A 13,114-nucleotide genomic window follows, 5' to 3' on the forward strand; every position below is an offset into this window, starting at 1 on the left:
GAAGTGTGACTGGCCCAAGGTCACCCAGCAGCTGCATGTGGAGGAGCGGAGACGCGAACCCGGTTCACCAGATTACGAGTCCACCGCTCTTAACCACTACACCACGCTGGCTCTCATTCATTCACTGGCCCTCACATGATCCTCACTCAAGCCTGGATTTGGTAATCACTAAAATAATATGCATATTACTGTGATTTATGAAGCAGAGTGTTATTGTTTTTTCTTTATGTGGTAAAATGTTCTGGCTTCTGCCTCCATCAGCTGCTCTGATAAAACTGATATGGCAGTGAAAGAGTTTTGGAGGTGGGATGCTCAGAAGGTCTTCATCTGATGAAGCTAAGAGATGTTGGTCCTATGTGCCAGGTTGAGGCCATGTGGTGTTTGTGTGTCCAGCATGTACACCCAGGAATAATAATAATAATAATAATAATAATAATAATAATAATAGGGATTTTAGTTACATTTCTTATTTTTCTGTTGGGTACTTTATTTTTATTAGATTTATTTTCTCTTAAGCCACCTTCAGCCATGGGTCAGAAAGAGAAACAAATAAATCCGCACTTAAAAATCTGCACCTGTTCTCATTTAAGGATTAGATATATTAATCACTGCAATCAATTAGAAAGTTAAATGGCGCAATTACTCAGCACTTCAGGGCTCCAGACGTTTTACCCATGGCCTGCAATTTAAGTAGAGGGAACTGGTTGTCAGCATCCACAAGTGAGCAAAATCAATGTCAGAATTCCTATCTGATGTGAATGTTGTGAAGACAAGCATGGAAAACCTTTGATGGCTTTGCTCAGCCATCTCCAACTTGGTGCCCTCCAATGGTTTTGCACTACAATTCCCATTAGCTGTGGGCAGCAAGGTCAGTGGTCAGGGGCAATGGAAGCTGGACTCCAAAATATATAGGGGGCACCAGGTTGGGATTAGACAGGATTAACTGAATTGGATTAGTTTAATGTCGCCGAGGGGCATAGCAGGCAGAAAGTGCTCAGGCTGCCATTGGCTGAGATGTTCTAAGGGCCTTTGGCTCCTTTAACTCAGTGGAAAACTGGGTCTCTATAAATTACATGAACTAATCTGGCATCGTCCCCTTGCTTCCTTTTTAATTGCACCCTCCTCCATCTCCCTAACGTTGCTTGAATGGTTTCCCATCAACAAGATGGCACTTAGCCCAACTGCTAATCCAGCATGAAGTTCTCAACATGCAACCGATATCAGGGGGTTGGGGAGGGGAGGGAGGGGCAGCTCTCTCAGCATACCGAGAGGAGTTCCATGACATAACTCCGGACCATATATGGTGCTTGCTGACGAGAACTAGAGCCAAAGGATCTGATACGGGGGAAGCGTGGGAGCTGAAGAAGCTAGGATGGGCTGCCACAGCTGTGGACTACGGCATTCTCGGGCAGCTGAATCAGTCCAGCTCCCTCCTTGATGCTGTGCTACTAAAGCTAGCCTTGGGAGAGGCTCAGGTTGGAGTTACTGAGAACAACTCCCACTCTGAAGAACCGTCTGCGGATAACATCCCGCGAGGCCAGCTCGACACCTTAGCCTTAAAAAATACAAGAGAGCAGGAAGCTGGGAGCACAAGAACCAACTCCTAGGGGCTCCCACAATAAAATATTTGTGGTGGCTAGGCCCCCGCAAAATTGATGAGCATTCCCATTCAAATGGTGTGTGTGTACTGCGTCATGTGATCAGTTATGCGGGGCTGGGCTTACCTGGGCCCACACAATATTTTATTCAAGTTGGCACCCCTGGCTGGGAGACATTGTGACATGCTACTTGCTCAGAGTTCAGTGGGTTTAATTTCTCCAGCACTCCCTTCCTTGTGCTGTCATCCCCTCCTTCCAGTCAATTCTTGATTGACCTAGAACAGGGACGGGGAAGCCTTTGCCCTCCAGATGTTGTTCCAGTCAGCATGTCCAATTGTCAGGGACAAAGGGGGGTATAGTTCTGTAACATCTGGTGGGCCACAGGTTCCTGGTTCCTGTCTAAGGCCTCACACCATATATTTAGAGCACCGATACCACTTTAAATAGCCATGGCTTCCCCCGAAGGATTCTGGGAGCTGTTGCTTGTGCTGAGAGTTGTTAGGAAAGCCCATGTTCCCTTCACAGAACTACAATTCCCAGAGTTCCCTGGGAAGATAGATTGGCTGCTAAAGCACTCTGGGAAATGTAGCTCTGAGAGGGGAATAGGGGGCCTCAAACCCCCTGTGGTAACTGTTATGTACTGAAGTTCTCACCCTGGGCCAGCAGGGGGTTACTGTAGATAGTTATGCAAATAAGGGATCGAAAGTGACGTTCAGTGATTGGATAGTTTTAGAAAATTGTTACAGTTACATTGTACTGGAGCTCTATATAAGCAGGCTGACTGAACCCTTCAGTTCAGTTCTGTTCTGTTCTGGCCTGTGAATTAACGAGCTGTTTGAAGAATCGCTGTATCGTCTGATATGTTCACCCAGAACTTAATGGTAACAAACCACAGTTCCCAGAATCCCTTTTTTGGGGGGGGGAGGCCATGACAGTCTGAAAGCACCTGCAATTCCATCAAATATGCTCAATACACTTGCTGTGTAATAGTAACACACTTTCATAAAGGCTGCGGCTCTGTGGTACAGCACATTTTTTGCAAGTAAAAGGTCTTGTGTTCAATCCCTGGCACGTCCATCAGGAGGCAAGTGATGAGAGAGACTCTTTCTGTCCTGGAGCTGGTGCCAGTCACAGCATACAATATTGGGCAGGACATGTTATAAGCCAGCTTCCTATGTCCCTAAGTCATTATAACAAGAAACGGATAGGAACGAGGCTGCATTCCCACAACACTTCATCCCGTTTCCCCGAAGTTTCCTTACGTGATCATTTTTGTGCTTTATGTGGCCTTTCACATGCCATAAAAGGTACTTCTGGGAATCTAGTGGAAGTTTAAGGAATGAGGAAAAGGGAACATTCTATTTGGTTATATGGGTTTATTTTGTGGGAAGCTGTGGGACTCAGTCTGAATAATGTTTAAATCAATAGCCTGGTTTTATTTCCTTGGGGTGGGTGGGGGGAATTAAATGTAATGATGACCCAAATAAATGGGCAGGTTTGTACAGGGAGAGGAAGTCCACTTATGTGGCCAAATGTAGAGGGGTTTGCTCAGGAACATTATTAGGACTGAGGACTGGACCAGTTCCTTGCCCTCAGGGACCATGGCATCTAGAACAACGGTTCTCAACCTGTGGGTCCCCAGATGTTGTTGGACTACAACTCCCATCATCCCTGAGCTCTGGCCTTGCTAGCTAGGGGTGATGGGAGTTGTAGTTCAACAACATCTGGGGAGCCACAGGTTGAGAAAGGCTGATCTAGAAGAAAGGTGCTGCTTTGCTTCCTGTTGGCTCAGGTTGCAATCCATTTGCCCCGCAGAGCTTACTGGAAGCCAGGAATAAGAGGCTCCTACCTGCTTAACTCTGCCACTTCGCCGGCATATTAGCCTTCCCTAACCCAAGTGCCTGGCCATTGGCAGCACTGGCTGGGACTGATAATCTGCCAACATCTGGAGCACCAGGTTGGACTGCATTTCTGTGATGATGGCACTGGTTCTGATACCTGCAAAAGATTCCATTTTTAACCTGTGACGTCTGCCAAGGCTGAGGGCAACCCCTTCCCTTTCTCGATGCCATGGGATTCCCCCAGGTGGAGGGAAGAAGACATGAAGATGCTTCACTCTGAGCCAGACTCTTGCGTCCAACCAAATTCGTAACTCTCTACTCTGACCGCTTCAGGATCTCAAGCAGAAATATGTCCCAGTTGTGCTTATCAATATCCTTTTCAACAATTCGTGCTGGGGACTAGAACTGTGACTGTCTGCATGAAAAGCAGGGGACCATTCTTCTTCCATTTCTTAAGGGGTGGGGAGGAAAATCACCTGTGTGATAGCCGCTACACCAGACCTGCATAACTAAAGCAACATGTGTTGGGTCCATGAACAACAGCTCTTCAGACAGCTGTTTCTCTGCAGGGAGGATGGAGATTGCTTTATGTTAGGGTGGAGACATCGGCTGTTTGAATCTGTCACACCTCACTGCCCCACCCACTGTTCACTAACATTATATATGGGGTTGCTTTATAGCTGAACTGGAAAACTAGCAAGACCCAGCTAAATATATAGCCTGACTCTTGAAAACAAATACCTTAAAAGCACACATACCAATGAAATCAGAAAGGCAAAAATCTCCTGAGTGTTGTGCGCGCGCACACACACACACACACAGTGGTGATAGTTTATGATATGGCTGCAAATTTGTTTTTTGTTTTTTTCGGGACTGTGCATCTGTTACAAGGTTCACTTGCCAAAATATAATTCTTTATGGCAACAAGCGTTGCACGGCGCTTAAGGTTCTGCACCTCAGTGCCAGGAATCTCAAATGGGATAATTCCATGACCTTGAAAATCCAGCCGATGCATTCCACATCTGCCCAGGCTGGGAAGGCCTGATGTTGTTGTGTGAAAAAGCAGGGTGGGAAACAAGATCTCAAAAATGTCTGAAGGAAGACAAGGGAGGGGGAGGGGAGAACTGACAGGAGGTTTTTAAAATACTCCCCCCCCCCAGCCTTTGTTCACTAGTTTTCACAGATCAAACTGCAAACCTGTTACACACTGGGAACATAGGAAAGCTCCGTATACTAAGGTCAGATTATTTGTTTACATAGCCCAATAGGCAGCAAGTGTCCAACAGAGGTGCACACAACAACCTGTATATTTTGTTCAGTGTCAGTTTTGAATGTATTCAGTCTGAGATCTGTTCCATCCCATTTAAAGCATGCATTTAAATTGGGTGCACATTCCCCTAAAAATGCACATTCTGAATGCATTCCCCTAAAAATATGTTTTATTTCTGTGCCTTTTCTCCTAAAATACACATTTTTGTATGAATTTTCACTTTGAAAAGACATGTTTCCACGCACTGAACCAAACTGCACCTGATCCTTTTAACTGGCGATGCTGAGGACAGGTGCTTCAGGATGAGACCGGAGAGAGAGAAGGGCAGAAAGGCACTTGTAGGGCACACAGGTGACTTCGATCACACACTGTTGAATAAGTGTGTGTGTGTGTGTGTGTCAGGCCATGGGGAATCCAGAAACCCAGAAGAGCAGGGGGAAATATTTTACCTGTCTTGAATAAGACTCTCAGACCCAATGAATGAGCCAATCCCCTCACCACAAGTCAACCTAAGGCAGAGATGGGGGAAATTCATCCCCTCCCACGTTTTCTGATTTTTTGTCGATTATTTCAAATCTTTGAAAGGAAATATTTTTCTTTGTTGTATCGTGTTTGTTTATGCTTTATTGACGTGGAATGTTATCAGAAAAGCAAAGAAATAAAATATGCAAAGAAAACAACAACAATCGGGCAGGATACAATCCAGCAAAACCAAATGCAACATTATTAATTTAGCAAAATGAATATTATTTGCATGGATGTGCTCCCTTATTTCGGAATTCTTTCTCAGTCCCCCACTTCACACACACACCCTACACACAGATACAGCTCACACCTGTGTTTCAACCCAGCACACCGCTTAGAAACAGCAGGGGGGGCGGGTATAGAGATAAGTGGGAGGCAGGCAACTCCCTGCTGTTTCGGCACAGAGTGCTAAATTCTCCAGGTCTGTTATGGCTGTAAATCCCCATGAAACGAGGTTTTAAATTGCGGCCCCAAACTGTGATGAGAACCAAAAGTTCAGGACTGCAGAGTTGCTGAGTAAATCTATGCTACAGACCTGAAGCAGTTTAACACTCATATTCTCTCTCTCTCTCTCTCTCTCTCTCTCTCTCTCTCTCTCTCTCTCGGAAAGAGTGGCAACTGGGCTGCGAAGTATTTCTCAGTGGCTCCATTCATGTGGCGGGTTATTCCACTTTCACAACACTTCCTTAATGCCAAAGAAATGAATATGTAATAAACTAGAAAGGGAAGTTGGGGGAAGTCGTGTGTGTGTGTTTGTGTGTGTGTGTGAATTGCAATGTAATTTGAATTTTTGATCATGCTAAAATTTGTTGTAAAATCTCAATTAAAAATAAACAACACTTCCCTAACTTTTAATTTCCACATTAAAGCTGAGCTTTCACACGATGTTAGAAGCTGCTTCTGGAACAATAGTGTGATAATAGCACAAGTATAGAACTGATTCCCACATTATTTGCAAATGGATTTTTTTCTGGAAGCAAAAAGCATAGAAATGAGCACTATATTCCATGATTGTTCCAGAAGTGGCTTTTACATTGTGCGAAAGCTCAAACGTAATGCGGAACTTAACAGTTTTCAAACATAATCTGTTCTGGAAGACCGTTTGACTTCTGAAACGTTCGACAACTAAGGAGCAATGGGTGGTCAGCAAATTCCATTGAGAAAATGGAGAAACACGCCTCAGAAGTCGTTTGACTTCTGAGGCGCGTTTGAAAACGGAAGCATTCACTTCCAAGTTTTTGCATTCGGGTTCTGAATTGTTCAGCTCCAGAGATGCTCAAAAACTGAGATTCCACCGTATTCTAGAAAACAGGTCAACATCTCTATGGGCAGGCTTTTGGAGGAGGGGTAAGGTGAAGAATTCCTGGTTTTTTAAAGTTGGGCTTTTATAGACCTGGCGAATATTTTAATGCTGCATCCCCCCCCCCTTTCTTCCCTGTGTGTTGGAGGTATGGAATTCTTTTCATTTTGGTGCATTCTCCCCCCCCCCATTGTACTGTTTCATGTTTTTATGGATGCAAATTGCTCTGGGGCCTACTGGCAAAGGGCAGTATGCAAAACGTTTAGACAAAATGAACTAACTCAAGGCTCCCAAAGGAAGCATACACCCCAAGGAAGTAGAAAGACAGAAAGTCAGGTTTTGCATCCATGACAGTGACCAGAGGAGGAATGACCACTGAAAGGAGCGCACACCATGGTGCATCTGCATCAGCACAACCAGACGCCTTCATTTGCCCCAGCTGCAACAAAACATGTCTCTCCCGTGTTGGTCTCTACAGCCACAGCAGATGCTGCAGACTCCCAACAGTTTGACTTCACCCCCAAAGGCGGGCTCCTCCACCGTCTCCCAAGACTGACGGTTGCCAACACACACAACACCAGTTGAATCTGCACCCAGAATTATTTGCAAAACAGTTGCTTTTGCTTTTATCCACAGCACATCGATCCATGCGCTCAGTTTGCAAAACCGGCTCACATACTCTAATGTTCGCTTGCACAAGGCCTCCTTGCAGTTCTGAGCTTGGAATCTTACCCGTGGTCCCAGTTAACAAAGCCGATGCAACGCAGACACTTGATAGTTATAAACACTTTTGGGAATTGTGCCGGGTTAGAAAGCCAGGCTTACCTCTGTGATGATGAAAAAGTCATCTCCTGGCTCTCCCTGAACAACTATCTTTTCTCCGTCTTCAAACTGGACGGGTTCTAGAGCATCTGCCACAGTCAACCGCTCCCATTTGTCGAGAGATTCTGAAACACAGAAGAACACAAGGAGGGATTTTCTCAGTGCCCCTGTTTTATTTGTGTTGGTTTGCCTCTAAAAGTTTAACAGACCTTTTCTGCAAGCACCGTTCCAGACACAAAAGTTGTTGAGCTTTTTTCTTTCTTTTTTAGTTTTGCCCAAAGTTGAGCTTTTTGAAGTTTTAAAGCTATTTTTAAGGGAATTCGCCAAAATCTAGACTTCAGACATTGGTTGCCATCTGTCCGGATTTTCACTGACATTTCAGTGATTTCCACCTGGGCACTGCTTCCAACTGCAGTATTCCAGCTATATCAGGGAAAGTCCGGACTTATGGCAACCCTAAGCACCAATCAAAACCCATTTCACCCTGCTCACGTCCTTCCGTCAAAATGGTGGATAACTTACACAGGGTTGGGCATCCCTACGTTTAAAAGAAATTTTGCCCTTTGCATTTGCACTTAAAATGATAAATGGATTTAATTTGCCTCTTACAAGTGCAGGTGCTGGGACCTTTCCATCGCTCGCTTTGATTTGCCATAATTGGCACTCTTAAAATTATCACTGCAATGCGGGTCCTTTCTGGAACAGATGATATCCCAGACCTTTCGCTAAGCATTGCAAGGGTAATTGCAAGTTTTCCTTTTCGTGATGCAATAAGAAGATCAAGTGCATTTCCCCTCCCCAAGCAAAAATGGTGAAGGACTATTGTCTAATAGGCGTGTTGCAGGGTGCAAACCAGGATAATGTTGGTGGTGTAATAGGATTGGGAGGCTGAGGAGTTCATGAGGATTGGAAATATAAAGGGCACCTAACAGGGGACAGCAGGCAGTAGGCAGGATTCAGGGGAGATACAGATTCAGGGAAGGTTACAGTAGAGAAGAGGGGCGAACTCAGCAGAGGTACAAAGATGTTTCCCTATGTTGTGTATTGAGTCAAAGGATTTTATATCTGTATTATTATTGTCTGTACAGTGGTGCCCCGCAAGACGAACGCCTCGCAAGACGAAAAACCCGCTAGACGAAAGGGTTTTCCGTTTTGGAGGCGCTTCGCAAAACGAATTCCCCTATGGGGTTGCTTCGCAAGACGAAAAAAATCTTGCATCCCCCCGCGGGGTTTTTTCGCTTTTTTCGCCCTTTTCTTAAGCCGCTAAGCTGCTTATCAGCTGTTCCGCTGATAAGCCGCTTAACAGCTGATCGCTGGAAGCTGCTTGACAGCTGTAGCGCTAATCCGCTAAACTGTCAATGGGCTTGCTTCGCAAGACGAAAAAACCACTATACGAAGAGCCTCACGGAACGGATTAATTTCGTCTTGCGAGGCACCACTGTATTTGCATTAGGGTAAAGTAACTGCCTTTTGGTTCCAGAGGGTACAGCTGCTATTGGTTCATTTAAGCTGCTGTATTTGGATCCTCTGTCTTATTGGTTTCCTCCAAAAGGCAGGACTGTGATTGCCTGATATTGTTCCCTCCAAAATGTATCCTTTCTAGCTAGTTCCCTGTCCCTATAAATGTAGCTCTCCCCTCCTCAGGCTTCAGTCTTGTTTGCTTTAATAAAGAAGTGCTACTAGAGAACTGTCTCCAGCATATTATGTCAAGAGAGCTGAAATCACAAACCCCACGTCACAACACCCTAGTCTCTGGGAAACAACAGTGGAAGATAGCTATTGCCCTCGTGCTTTGTTTGGTGGCTTTCCAGAGGCACCTGACTGGCTACTGTGAGAGCAGGATGTTGGACCAGATTGGCCCCTGGTCTGATCCAGCAGGTCCCTTCTTATACAGTGGTACCTCTGGATGTGAACAGGATCCGTTCCAGAGCCCCGTTCACATCCTGAAGCAAACGCAACTCACGTCTGTGCAGGCCGCGATTTGCTGCTTCTGTGCATGCGCGTTACGTTATTTTGAGCGTCTGCACATGTGCGAGCGGCAAAACCCAGAAGTAACGTGCTCTGTTACTCATGGGTCGCTGCGGAGCGCAACCCGAAAATGCTCAGCCCAAAGCTACTTCAGCCCGAGGTATGACTGTATCTGTTAAGGTTGAAGGTGAGAAACAACTTTGACCCACCTGCTAGCAGCCTCTTCAAGCCTGCAGCCAGAAATTTTAGCAGTGTGGGGGCCTAAACTTACAGAGGGTGAAATACAGGTAATCTGATATGGCGGGAGTTATTTAATGCTATTACATCTGAATAATATTAAATTCAACGTGATGGCATCTAAAAACGAGGCTCTGGTGACTGTGAGTGATTCCAGAATCTTAAGAGGTGGGAGCAGGTTTTATACTGTAAATAATTTGGAAGATGCATGCTTTTGTGCTTTGTTCTTGCTTTAAATAAAAGCTGAAAATCCAGAGTTAGATCTGAGCCAGCCAGGGTCCTATTGCCCCTCCTCCCCATGGCTATGGACCAAATACTTCCTTTTATAGGTAAGGTGCCAATGATGCTGCCTGGGGCAGCTGCCCCACTCTGCTTAATGGTAGGGCAAAAAAAAGAGAGGCCGAAAAGAGGGTGCAGATTTGCATAAAGTTTGCATAGTTTATTTTTTAATGTGTAGGTGCCATTTTAAAAATCATTACTCCAATTTAAATAGAACTCCAATCCATTTAGTCATAGTGGGGCTGGCTGTGTCAAGGAGACTTGCATGCCCACTCATCCTGTTCCCTGTTGAGTTATCTATCTTTAATCCAGACTTGGACCACAGTCCTCCACTTAAGGGCTGTCCTCTGAGAGCCCTTCAAATGGTGCGCTCAATACATGAACGCATATGAACACCTTGAAGCCGCCTTTTACCAAGCCAGAGGGCTGTCACATGGAAGATGGAGCAAGCTTGTTTTCTCCTGCTCTGGAGGCTAGGACCCGAACCAATGGCTTCAAGTTACAAGAAAGGGAATTCCGACTAAACATACAAGCAGTATTAAGAACTGCTTTCATCTAGTGGTGGTGGTGGTGGGGGGGAAACATTTCTCACCTGTCAACTGGGAAACCTAATAGTTTATGGCACAATCATATCTCTCCACACTCCCTGCATTTTCTGACTGCCCAAATGAGAAATGATTGCAAGGATTATCAGGGAGCGGGGGGGGGGGGGAATGACTGCTCAACTATTCCAGGAAGGGTTGTACTCATACAAAACCCTGCTGTGGTAGGCATGGGAGAAGAGGAAAATTATGACCGCCCATGCCAGGAGTCTTGTGTCTTTCTTATCTCTGCCAGGAAGATGCTAAGGCGAAGTCTTGGTATTAAATCAGTGTTGTTGCTGCCAACATTTCATTCAAAATAACAAATGCGTTTGTGACCGCTGGCGGCTGGGTGGCCGTCCTCTCCCACTCCAGTACACCTGTGAACCAGCCCGTGGCAAATTATTTTATCTGCATGCAGAGGGGCCTAGGTCCAGTCCCCCAGGATGGGCGAGCAAAGACTCCTGTCTAATATCCTTGGGATAAGAGCAGTGGCGTAGCGTGGCTTGTCAGCACTCAGGGCAAGGCAAGTAATTTGCACCCCCTAACCCGTGGATTTGCGCCCCCTAACCCTAACCCCCAGATGTTGCGCCCGGTGCGGCCAGGCCCCCCTGCACCCTCCACGCTACACCACTGGATAAGAGTTATGCTGCCACTTCAACTAGATCGGGGTGAGGAATTTCAGTCCAGAGACTAAGCGAGGCTTTCCAGACCTTTGTGCCTGGCCCTTGGGGACTCACTGCAAGCCACACCCCTTACACACCTTTTTGCCTAGAATGTGTCCTGTGCTAATGCGTGTGTGTGTGTGTGTGTGTGTGTAAACCTCTTGCTTATAAATGGCTGGAATGTAGCCTACTGTACGAAGGAAAGAGTTGCATCTGTTGCTCTAGCTGTTGGTTGCAACTCAACTTGCAACAGAGCGGTTTGCACAAAGTTAACGCCGTCAAAAGTGAGAGTTCTCCATGTTCCCAAACTATCCCTCTACCTTTAAATCTATGCTGATTTTTCTCTCTATCTCTTGGCTGTTTAGACTGATACATCTTAGGCTGCATCCTGTTTACAGCTTCCTCCTCCTCCTCCTCACTGGGTGATCTTGGGCCAGGCACCGTCACTCGGCCTAACCTACCTCACGGGGTTGTTGTGAGGATAAAAATGGAGCAGAGCAGAATTATGAACAGCAGCTTTTGCTCCTCAGAGGAAAGACACGATATAAAAGTAACAACAACAACAGAATGGGGGGAGGGACCATACAGTAGCTAGAATATAGTGCATTTCAATTGCTATGAACTGGCAGAAAAGTCAACAGGTGGTCTGCCAAGATCCTGAACAATTTCCCAATGATCTTCAGAATATTGAGTTTGGGAACCATTGGGCTACAGCGAACCCCATGTGAGGGCGATGGCAGAAAGGACTGTGGGTGGGAGAAAAAGGCATTTTTGGAGGCTCCTCTATATTAAAAACCCTCCCGCAAAAACAAGACAGAAAATGTCCAGCTCATCAGGGAGAAATGCTCTAACTAAGCCCACTGCCAGCTGTGGTTGTTTTTGAATTGCTGAGAGTAATTTTACATATGGGAGATTTCCTCTTTTCTTTTTAAAGATGCATCTCCCACCTGCAGTCTGAAGTACAGCAGCCTGTTCTTACAGACTTAATTTGCTGTGTTGTGTAGACCAGGCTTTATACATGTGCACACAGGCTTTCTGCATATTTCCTTGATGGTTTTTTAACCGCTCTACCACCGTATATTTTTCATCGGTGCAACAATATCCAAAAGGAAAGGAAAGGCAACACACCCAAAATGGAGACCTTGCTGAGGAATTCTTCGTACATCTTCCGCTTCCTCAAGGTGCTGCCCTGAAAGAGAATGAGAAAAGGGAGTAAGTGAAGCCAATAAGCATTGCCTTGTAGGAATTGGAGAAATAAGTCCATGCTGTCTAGCAGTCTGTCTCTCCAGCAGTGGCCAGCCAGAAGTTGTCTCCTGTTGGAAGGGTCATTGGTAAGTGCTGTACATCAAAAAGTCCCGCTTAACATCTTATATGTAACTGTGCCTTTTTGTAGCATTTGTTGTTCTTTTAGTTGTCTGCTGTTGTTGCTTTAGTTTTCGGTATATCACATATTTGTGCCTGAAAAGTATCAAAGTGCCTCTGAACCAATATTTAGTCCACAAGATTCCTGTTACAGCCCAACAGCATGTGAACCACGGAACTCCCAAAACTAAATGCAGTACTCTATCCGCCACCCCAGAGGTGGGGAAACCTGTGACCCTCTAGAACATGGGTAGGCAAACTATGTGGGCAGAATCAGGCCCAATTGCCTGGATCCGGTCCGCGGACGATCTGGGAATCACCACGTGGATCTCCAGCGCATGCGTTCTTTCCCTCTCCCTCCTTCTCCCTCACATGGTGGTGGTGGCGGCACCTACTCCCTCCCTCCTCCTGGCTTCTCCCCGCCCTGCCTAGAGGAGGAAGGGGGCTGGGCTTTGTTGGTGCCAGCAGCAGCAATGCTCGAGCGGCCGCCATTTTAAGCAGCTCCTCTCCAGAGCCCTTTTACACACCGCTCATCATCCTGCCACCAGCCCCTGCCGCTTGCAAGACACAGGTAAGCAGCCACCAGGGCTCGTGGCCCTCTTGCATCATTTCCCCCCCAAAATATAGTCTGGCCCCCCACAAGGTCTGAGGGACAGTGGACCAGCC

The 13,114-nt window shown here is 46.1% G+C and overlaps 1 protein-coding gene across 5 annotated transcripts in view; it reads right to left on the bottom strand.

Moving 5' to 3' along the window:
• PRKAR1B (protein kinase cAMP-dependent type I regulatory subunit beta) overlaps window positions 1-13,114 on the bottom strand; it is a 121,449-nt gene that overhangs the window by 20,152 nt on the left and 88,183 nt on the right. For all 5 annotated transcript variants that reach the window (XM_081889303.1, XM_081889302.1, XM_081889301.1 and 2 more), the window contains 2 exons: window positions 12,215-12,275; window positions 7,360-7,481 (listed from right to left, as the gene is read on the bottom strand). In XM_081889303.1, the coding sequence (XP_081745429.1) occupies window positions 7,360-7,481; window positions 12,215-12,275 (183 nt within the window). The remainder of the gene's footprint in view (window positions 1-7,359; window positions 7,482-12,214; window positions 12,276-13,114) is intronic.

Source organism: Podarcis melisellensis (assembly GCF_964234715.1).
Source record: "Podarcis melisellensis genome assembly, chromosome: 14".
In the NCBI taxonomy this organism is placed as follows: Eukaryota; Metazoa; Chordata; class Lepidosauria; order Squamata; family Lacertidae; genus Podarcis; species Podarcis melisellensis.